The following is a 10459-nucleotide window of genomic DNA, read 5'->3' as shown; positions in this document are numbered from 1 at the left end:
GGTCGTGGTGTTGGGTGACCAGCTTGTTATGACGGGAGGAGGACGAGGTCAGGTGAGGGCATACGTTACTGCCTGACTACAGGCCCGGGTCAAGTGAAGCTCAGGTCATGCGGGGATCATGTCGCCCAGCAACATGAGGAGTGTGAGGAAGAGGAGGAGGAGTGTGAGGAGGTGGTAGAGGAGGAGGAGGAGTGTGAGGAGGAGGAGGAGGAGGAGGAGGAGGAGTGTGTGAGGAGGAGGAGGAGGAGTGTGTGAGGCAATGGTCACGGACCTTGCGACAGTGCTACTCAGTGCCGTGATGTGGGGCCTTTACTGGTGGTCCCCACCGTGAGAACGGACCACGGTGAGACAGGATTAGACAAGGTGCATCACTTATGGCCATCATGGATCTCACATGGCCACCATGAGATCCCATGGGCAACTCTGGGATCTCACATGGCCACCATGAGATCCCATGGGCAACTCTGGGATCTCACATGGCCACCATGAGATCCCATGGGCAACTCTGGGATCTCACATGGCCACCATGAGATCCCATGGGCAACTCTGGGATCTCACATGGCCACCATGAGATCCCATGGGCAACTCTGGGTCTCATACCACATGGACGAAGACCTGATTTTCCCCCCTAATAAGTGATATACACATGGAGGCGCTGCAATAAAGCAACGTCTGTTCGAAACTTAATAAATCTAGATTCAACAGGGACGCGAACAGGCACTCGATCGCAAGCAGATCCGCTAACGAGTGGGAGAAAAAAGTTAACAAATAAGATGAAGTGCAAACACTACAGAGAGAGAGAGAGAGAGAGAGAGAGAGAGAGAGAGAGAGAGAGAGAGAGAGAGAGAGAGAGAGAGAGAGAGAGAGAGAGAGAGAGAGTTGCAAGTTCAAATTGGACGTCAGCACGAGTCACAGTGGGTGCAGAGTGACACCCTCCCCCCTTGCACGACGCCAACAGTCATGGTGCGTTTTCCCCTTACAATTTCCAAGTTCTGAAGACCTTATGGTCTCCATATCCTTCGCAGGGGAGGCGCACAATGCGTCCGCAGTCATGACCTTCCGGTTCAGCGGACCTTTAGAAGGTCCTGGTAAATGTCTATAGGTAAATAAAACTTCAGATGGCAACCCAATTCGGCCATAAGATAAGCATGATAACACGGTGTTTTGTAGGGTGACATGATGCCTTTCTAGTCTCACACGTAATCAGATACTGACATATTATCTCGAGAGATGAGGAGGTAGAGTTTTGCAGGTCACAGGAACATAACATGAGATGGATCTTTGATTAGGACATTTTCAGTTGTGGGAGACGTCATGCTATCTCCTGTCTCCCTGCTGCTGCTATACCGTCGCCCAGCGAACTGTTTATTCTCTGTATTGTCAAGAGGAGGATGAGGTACATTTGACTCACTGGAAGGAGACTTAACTATGGTTTGAGTGAGAGGAAGCGGAGGTGACACTGGCAAGTAACATCTCTCCTCATCTGTGAGCCATAGTAACAGGGAGGTGTTGGGAGCCACCAGGCCAGGAGGTTACGACAATGGTTCACGTGTTGGTCGGTTGAGTGAGTGACGTATGGTGGGGTCTATCACCCTCGTCTGTGATGGACGATGACTGCCAGGTGACAGTACCTCATTCGTTTGCAACGTCTTGTTCGAACTCGAGCGAACTCTGTCCTTCCTCACTCAGTAGCTTGACCATGTGTTGTTCAGTCTGTATCACACACTCTGGCCAGCGAAAGGGGACGTAAGTCAGGCTTTTGCGAATCATGTTTGTAAATTAAGTTAAATGATTTGTAAAAACGGAGACAGCCAACCCACTGGTGACGGAACAGGAACCCATCGTCATGTTCAATTCATAACTAAAGGAAGAGTTGAAAGGCAGCTTGGTCGACAGAGAGGAAAGATACAGCAAGCCAAAAAAATCCTTGGCCTCCTCCACACTTTGTGCCTGACATCTGAGGGAACAGCGCTGAGAGAGACCAATCTCTGTGTCTGGTTAATACGACTGGTGGTCTCATATTTCTCTGAGAGAATCTACGAAACAGCTGACACGAATTCTCTCTTCACGTCGCACTCTAGACGTTACGGTGTCTCTCTCTAGTTGTGTAGCGAAGATCTCTCTCTCTGGCGTGGGTACTGAGGAAGTCCGTTGAGCGGCTGCAAGACACAGCGTGGGTCACCATCATTCTTTTGTCTCTCAGGTTTTGTGCAGCGTGCGAGGGAAGGATGCATGCAGGTCGCCACAGTTTAAACAGCGAGGTAACTGTGCTGTCTCATAGTAACAACTGGGGCACAGTCTCTACCTCAAGTCACTCCCAGCTATTCCTCCAGTATCATGATGAATGTCTACGTACTAATAGGTCGAGTATACTCGGAAACACGCGATGGTAAACTATAGCTGCAGCTGGCGCCATGTGTGGTGAGCCATAGCTGCAGCTGGCGCCATGTGTGGTAAAGCACAGCTACAGCTGGTGCCATGTATGGTGAGCCATAGCTGCAGCTGGCGCCATGTGTGGTAAGGCATACCTACAGCTGGTGCCATGTATGGTGAGCCATAGCTGCAGCTGGTGCCATGTATGGTGAGCCATAGCTGCAGGTGGTTCCATGTATGGTGAACCATAGCTGCAGGTGGTGCCATGTGTAGTGAACCACAACTGCAGGTGGTGCCATGTGTGGTAAACCACAGCTACAGGTGGTGCCATCTGTGGCGAATACAATGCATCACATCCATATACTCTGTTGCTTCAGTTCATCAGTAAAACCACAGTTACAACCGCTGGTCAGTATAAACAAACAGAAACACGGGAAGCATCACTTCCCCCAGGATCTATTGAACATTAACAGCCCGTGCTGCCGAGTGTGGCTTTTATCCACACACTCACAGCAGTACGCAACGCGCTCACCTTTAAATCCAGGAGTGTGACGATTCAAACCCCCCTGAGCACGATGAGTGAGGTTATCGTACTCAAGGGAGGGTGTTAAGCTGTTGCATGTAAGAGGGTTAAGTCCTCTTACTCAAATGGGTTGTCATCATACTCAAGGAGGGGGGTGATAAGTTGTCGCACTTAAGGGGGCTTGAGTCCTCTTACTCGAGGGGGTTTAAGTTGTCGTACTGAAGGGGGTTAAGTCCTCTTACTCAAGTGGGTTAAGTCATCATACGCAAGGGGGTTAAGTTATCGTACTCCAGGGGGTCGAGTTGAGGATCGTTGCTCGGGGGGAGGGAGCAGAAGCCGCCAAGTGAAGCCAAGTGACCTGTATACGTCCAATTTTTTCCCCCCTCCCCAGGAGCCGACATGGCGCGGGTAACACTAGCAATGCCCTAGTCCTGTCCATCTCGCAGTGAAGATAAAACAATAAGTATATGAAGAAAGAATAAGAGAAGGGTGAACGCATGCTCCTTATGGAGTATGTACGTGTACGCCTGAATCTTAAAGTGGGAAAGGTTGTTGGAGAAGGGAAAAGACAAGAGACGTTTCTACAGCTTCGCGGCAAGAGGGAAGGGGCTGTTGCATAACACCACCTCGACTTACAAACTCACGACAGATTTGTGATGTCCCTTTCTGGTCCGTGACCTGACCTACCCCTCTGTTACTTCACTAGCCACCAGGCGTCCTTAGCGGAAGCGCACACAACACGTCTCTCGTGACCTACTGCCATTCGCCAAGGCTTGTTGCATTTAGACTCCAAATCCGACTCTAAATCCGGATTCCCTCTTGCGTTCGTGAGCTTCAACATCCTACCTACCGATCACGTTGCAAACAACCTCCTGTTGCCTCTCCTTACATAATACTCTACAGGAACTTGTTCTCTCTGAATGTACATCTCAAATCCCATTCCTAATCCTTGTTCGTATGTGGGTCAAGAGCATTAACCTGGACAGGAGAGTACAATTGGTCAACTCGAATTTTAGCTCTTGACTGATGGAAGGAGCGTCGCGTGGAGTTTTAGACCGCGTTCGAGAGCCTAAGACTACCTACTTACCCGAGGCAGGAAGTAAGATGTTGGGAAGGGACGACCACAGCCACAAAGGAAAGAACAGAGGAGTTTGTGTGTCAAGACTGAGAGGTTTGTGTTGCGCCACTGATGGTTCGCAGTGGCTTGTGAGGCTGAAGGGGTTCGTGTTTCGCCAGTGATGATGGTTCACAGTTCTGTAGACTGACTACCTTGGACCTTGAGGTGGGCAGAGGCGACGACCATACCAGACCCTAGAACTACCTAGTAACACCGGCTGCTGCTGCTCCTCCTACCACTGATATTGACCTGCCGCCTCTACACCAGAACTTAAAGGGACCCGCAGCATCCTCCCATTCTCCTGAAGTGCCATCAAAACGAACTAAATCAAAGGAAAGATGAGGGAAACACTCACCATCTACACGTAGGGTCGCATCTAGACACCCAAAACGTGTGGATGAAACCTCGACACAACGACCTGTCGGAGGGCTGAGTCCCTCAAATTGTCGGTGTTGGCTGGCTGTTACATAAGACACATATTTACCCACTTGTCGAAGACGAGATTTCTATTAAGCTGGACACGTCAGGGATGTATGTCGCAAGGTGCCCGGGTCATAGTCGTGCTCTAACGCACAAAGAATGGCAAAGCCAATCTCATCCCTTGTTAAGCCTTAGCTGCTGCAGAAGGGGTTGATAACGTACCCTGGTGTGCCGTTCGACCCATCGTCCCCCACACACGTTAGCAACAAGGGGAGAAGAGAGATCTCAGGTTGCGAGGCAGTAGTTCAGATCTATTGTCCCGTGAATGAAGGGAATCGAGATACGTGTTGATAAAAGAGAAGGGAAGGAAGAGGGGTATCGAACCCCTTAAGATGCCGGAAAGCTTGGAGTCTCTTGTTCCTGCCAGCAGTCCATCTGACGCAGGTGGCTCTTTTTTTTTGTAAATGGATGGAAGGATCGTTCGCTCGTCCGGCGCTAGAGGAAACTCACTGAAATCCAGTAATGTGGCACAGTCGCGGAACTGTCGTCTGGAACAGTTGTGTTCATGAGTAAGGAGAAATGTCGGTAGGGAACTGTTGGTGTCGAGGAGGGAGGTCGTGATGGTAGGTGAAGCGGACAGCATGATATGGTAGAGCCACCATCTGTGTCTCTCAACATAGGTATACCTCCTCCTATAAGGCGATGTATGGGTGTGTGTGTGTGTGTGTGTGTGTGGGTGTCTCGCGGTGGAGGGGCGGGCGTGGTGGGCGGGTGTGGTGGGCGGGAGTTCGGAACCAAGGAAGGGGCGGGGTTGCTTTGGAGCCACGCGGCCGCCACCACAAGCTATAGGGTGAAGGCTTGGGGGGAGGCGTGGCTCCCAAGCTGAGGCAGGTGGAGGGGGCGGCGTCCCCTCCCCTCAGCGGGCCATGAGAGGGCGCCCGTGTCACCTTCATACGTCCTTCCTCTGCCTTCACCCTTTGACGCTTGCTTCCCATTAACCCTTATGTAACCATCCTTTTCTTCTATTTCATGTGAATATTTTTCAAAAACGCAGCTCGCTCGACCCATCACCCTCTGAAGGGCGTTACTCTTGGCCCCTGTGGATGGCTGGAGACGGGGCAATTGCACAGCGGCGTGGGGCGGGGGCTCCATAGGGGAGGGGGTATTCTGATGTAAACACAAGAGTAGGGGGGAGGGGGGGGGGGAGGCGTTGATGGTGGCGGCGGCGGGGCCAGGCTGGACCGGCGGGCGACACGGCAGACACACGCTCAACAGTTCATCTCTTGGCGCGGTTGGAGTTAGACGTCGATCATCCGCTCCCCATACCAAGCATCATGGAAGAGGACGATAAGAAGAAATGTACAGGTAAGCGACGCTTGGGCCATCCAAAGATGTCCACTGGTGGATGATACAATAAGGCGCCAAGATAGTCGGCCAGGATTCCTGAATTCAACACGTTGGGTCGTGTAACAACCTGTTTGGATGTGGTTTGTAGGCTGCTTCACGGGTATGGTGTTCATGCGTTACATAACAACGCCGGTGTAGAAAACAAAAGAAAGTGCTGGTAGTTAGAGCGGTATGGAGATTCGTTGGCCAGATGTAGATTTATTTATATTTTTTTTTGTTTTGGACTTTACTGGAAAAACATCGTTAACGGAGAAGGATTATCCTGCCAGATGTTAAGGCATTGGCCTATGTAGGGGTAAAGATCACTGTTGTGGTGTAGGTTTTTTTTGTGGTAAAGGAACGCCTTTTAGTCCAGCCTTTTATTATGTACTGTAGCCTTACATCTGGGGCGTTATGACTATGTAAACTGTAGTTATATCGACGTGGGAGGAGATAATTGCACTTGAAGCTTGTCAGAGCTTTGTATATATATATATATATATATATATATATATATATATATATATATATATATATATATGACTGCTTATATGTAGTTGAGTGAAAAGTCAGTTCATGCGAAGTTGTATCATCGTCAATGGACGAAAAAACAATACAGTCTCGTTGAAGAATTTTTCACTCAAGGAGTCTATCCTTTCCGTGCTACTGACTGTAGCGCAGTTTTGACGCTGTAGGAGCCCCGTTGTATATATATATATATATATATATATATATATATATATATATATATATATATATATATGTATATATATGTATGTATATATGTTTGCCGTAACGTTTTTGTAGAAGTCTTTAAGATCTTCTTTATACATCTTGTTTGTAGAAATCTTTCCGGCCACATAGCGTGTTTTGAAATCTGAGCAGTATTTTTGAGTGCGTTTAGTGATCCTTACAAGCTAGTGTTGGATATATTGATATATTTTATAAGATACTTTGTAAGGTATTTGCATCTGTTGCATCTGGCAATAAATGCTGGCTAGGCTTGATTTCATGACTGGATGTGAGGCATCCTGTTGTATTTTCTTGATTTTATTCTTGAATAACGTTTCATGGAAATGTGTGTGTGTGTGCTGTGTCAATATATCATATTTTGTGTTGCTGAAGCAATCACGATGAGATTCGTCAACAACTTACTGTGGAAATGTCATATGTAAAATGTAGTGTTGTTTTGTTATTGCCTTACCTATCTTTTGCACGCTCCCAGATGATAGAAAACGAGAAACGACTGAGGGGAATAAGGGTGACTTGAACAAAACAGGGGATACACCTGACGTTAGACTAGCCGACAGACCGAGCACAGAAGCGACCAGTGTGAAGGCAGCGGAAAAGACAAGTCCGGAGACCAAAGACAAAGAACCAAGTGCCGACAAAACAGACCAAAGTACAAATAAGACTGCTTTACCAGACACAGTGGGGCAGGATACATCGAAAACAGACAAAATAGATAGCCAGACTAATGTTAAATCTAAAGATAAGGGAACAGCAGATAAGACGAGCGAGAAATCTGATATAACTGACAACTCGAAGAAGACAGTTGATAAGAATACTCCTCAACAAACAGACAAAACTGAGAGTAAACCAACAGAGAAGAAGGACGAAGCTGTTGATAAAAAGGAAAGCACCACAAAGCCAACGGATAAAGCAAACAACGCTGATAAATCAGCAGACAAAACAGACGGCTCTAGCAAGCCAACAGACAAGGCAGATAGCATCGCAAAGCCAACAGACAAGACAAATATTTCTGGTAAGCCAACAGACAAGACAGATAACTCAGTTAAGCCAACAGACAAGACAGATATCTCAGGTAAGCCAACAGACAAGACAGATATCTCAGGTAAACCAACAGACAAGACAGATATCTCAGGTAAACCAACAGACAAGACAGATATCTCAGGTAAGCCAACAGATAAGACAGATATCTCTAGTAAGCCAACAGACAAGACAGATATCTCTAGTAAGCCAACAGACAAGACAGATATCTCTAGTAAGCCAGCAGACAAGACAGATATCTCTAGTAAGCCAGCAGACAAGACAGATATCTCTAGTAAGCCAACAGACAAGACTGATAACACAAGTAAATCAACAGACAAGACGAGCACAGCTGGTAAGCCAGTAGACAACACCGTTAAGTTAACAGAAGGTTCTGACAAGGCAACAGGCAAGACGGACAATACTGCAAAGACAACAGAGAAGACGGACAACATTGCCAAGTCACCAGATGAGGCAAACATTAGGACAACAGACAAGGCAGACAGTGCAAAGTCAACAGATAAAATAAACAACAGTGTTAAGGCAACAGAGAAGACAGACAACAGTGATAAGTCGACAGATAACATCAAGTCAACAGATAAGACAGACAACAGTGTTAAGTCAACCGATAAGACAGATAGCAAAACAGCCAACGCTGAAATAGCGGACGTAAAATCGAAAACAGACGCAGGTGCGGAAAACACACAAAATGGAACACAAGACGATACAAGACTGAGAATGATAAGGAATGAGGATGAAGAAACGTATCCAGCGGGCGACGAACAAACAGGTAACATCTGTACGCCATGTCAACATTGTTCCCATTTTCGAATGGTCTTGATTGAATTTTTTTCGGCTTCTTGTAGGGCCGTGCTGTTAAATCTCTCTCTATATATAAACATTCTTTTTTTTTTTAGGCAAGTATATTGTATTGAAATAGTATCAAAAACCAGAATTAAGTATGCGAAGCTTTTTTCTGCATGTAGATTTCTTTGTGTAGCGAGTATTGTGTAAGAAAGGTTGGTGCATGATTTTAAGACAAGTTCTTTTTATCGTGCATGTAGGCTATAGTTTTACTACAATATTCCCTGTAATATTTTATTTATGAATGGTTGTGACTTGTAGCGCATGATACGTGAGCGAACGTGACTTTTAAAGTTTTAGGATGGGACACTCCTGCCGTTCGTTGATGCCATTGGTCAGTTCGAGAACGTTTAGCTGGCGGGGGAGGAAAACGTGTGGGCGTCGACCCATGCGCTCGCGCCGTTAACCTATGGGCCAATCAATACCTCTGTGGCACAACAGGTTTAACCTCTCATTTAATCCGATGAAGTGAAGTTAGAAAATGAAAAATGAGGGGATTATTAGTCTCTTTATTTTGTATTTGAGTCTCGATAATTATATTATTATCAAGGCTTCATATCGCTTTGTTTCTATATATATATGTCGTGGTGACATGCGCAAGCGTGGCTATCTTGTCAGTCGGCACCGGATCCGTTCGCGCCAAGGCAAGGGAGGCGGCGAAGATGGTGTCCTCATCATTTTTCAAAATCATAAGTCACTGTTACATCGGGGCTAATGGTGAGTATATTTAATGACAGCCGTTCTCGGCCCAGCAGTCACTCCCTTGACTACGGGTCATAATCGCGACTTAACTAGTTAAGGAGGAAGATTTTTTCCCCATGATCTCGTACAGCTGGATGGAACATATGTTGTGTGGATAATGTCTGGTGACTGATAACAGAAAGGTTATTAGATTTTTGCTCTTGGGTGATTTATGGTTTGAGATGTGTTTCAGGTGTCGATAAAGATGAAAAGTTTTAAACGAAGAGATAACGTACAGAAATATTACAGAGATCTGTTCATATTATTCGTATACTATCATTATTTAACACACTAGAAACAAGCGAATAGGCAATTAAGATTTGATGACAATATCAACAGAAAGTTAACGTGTAAAGTTGTATAGCGGTTACAGTATAACAGCGGTACATACAGCAACAGTGTAGCAAACTGTACCAGCATGACAAGCTGCAGAAGTGTGACCAACTGGAGAAGTGTAACACTGTAACAGTGACAAGCTGCAGCAGTGTTGCAAACTGTAGGAGCATGACAGGTTGTAGAAGTGTGACAAACTGCAGCAGTGTTACGTTATTGATAGTGACAAGCTGCAGCAGTGTTACACATTGTAGCAGTGTGACAAACTGCGGTGGAGCGACAAAAGCACAACGTGACAACTGTGGGGAGTTGTAACAAAATGCAGCAGTGTTACAATCTATTGCAGTTACAAATTAGTGTGATGGCCTGAAGCAGTGTGACAGACTGCCAGTGCTAAAATGTGTAGCCATGTGACAAACTGGATTCAGCCGGAATTCGCTAAAGATAAAAACATGAAGCACATTTCGTTGCCAATTCAGCGATTTTGTTGCTAGATTTAGCGACTTCATTTGTATTAGTTTCTTTTGGCGTTCAGCGACAAAGCGGAAATATGGCTATTTTTTTTCTAATTACAAAAATGAAGAATAATTTAATTATGTCTAAAGAGACATCAAGGAAATGTATAATGAGAAAGCATACCAGTAATTTAGGGAACCTGAATGATGTGAGCTTATATAATTGTTTCAAGCGTCTCTGTTCGCTAGCTTGGAGGCAGTGGGAAATATACCAACTTTTTGCCTCGCAAGGCCACGAAAGTAGTGAATGTATGCATCGTCTTAAGAGTTATTTTGAACATCTGAAGAAGGTGTTTCAGGTTACCTTCATGGGTGGTTCCAGTATTATGTAGCTTGTCCTATTGACCTTGGCATTCGAGAAGTCTAAAGCCGAAAGAACCAGCCATCTTGAGTGACCGTATGTCGCCAGGATGCACA

The 10459-nt window shown here is 46.2% G+C and overlaps 1 protein-coding gene across 1 annotated transcript in view; it reads left to right on the top strand.

Moving 5' to 3' along the window:
* Nucleotides 1–5663: 5663 nt before the first annotated feature.
* The window catches only part of LOC139750762 (uncharacterized), a 115126-nt gene continuing 110330 nt past the window's right edge, over nt 5664–10459 (top strand). The window contains exons 1-2 of the mRNA XM_071665478.1: nt 5664–5798; nt 7045–8379. Of these exons, the coding sequence (XP_071521579.1) occupies nt 5768–5798; nt 7045–8379 (1366 nt within the window). The 5' untranslated portion in view covers nt 5664–5767. The remainder of the gene's footprint in view (nt 5799–7044; nt 8380–10459) is intronic.

Source organism: Panulirus ornatus, chromosome 10, assembly GCF_036320965.1.
Source record: "Panulirus ornatus isolate Po-2019 chromosome 10, ASM3632096v1, whole genome shotgun sequence".
NCBI lineage: Eukaryota > Metazoa > Arthropoda > Malacostraca > Decapoda > Palinuridae > Panulirus > Panulirus ornatus.
Note: the sequence above shows the minus strand (reverse complement) of the source record. Positions and strands in the feature narration are given on the sequence as shown.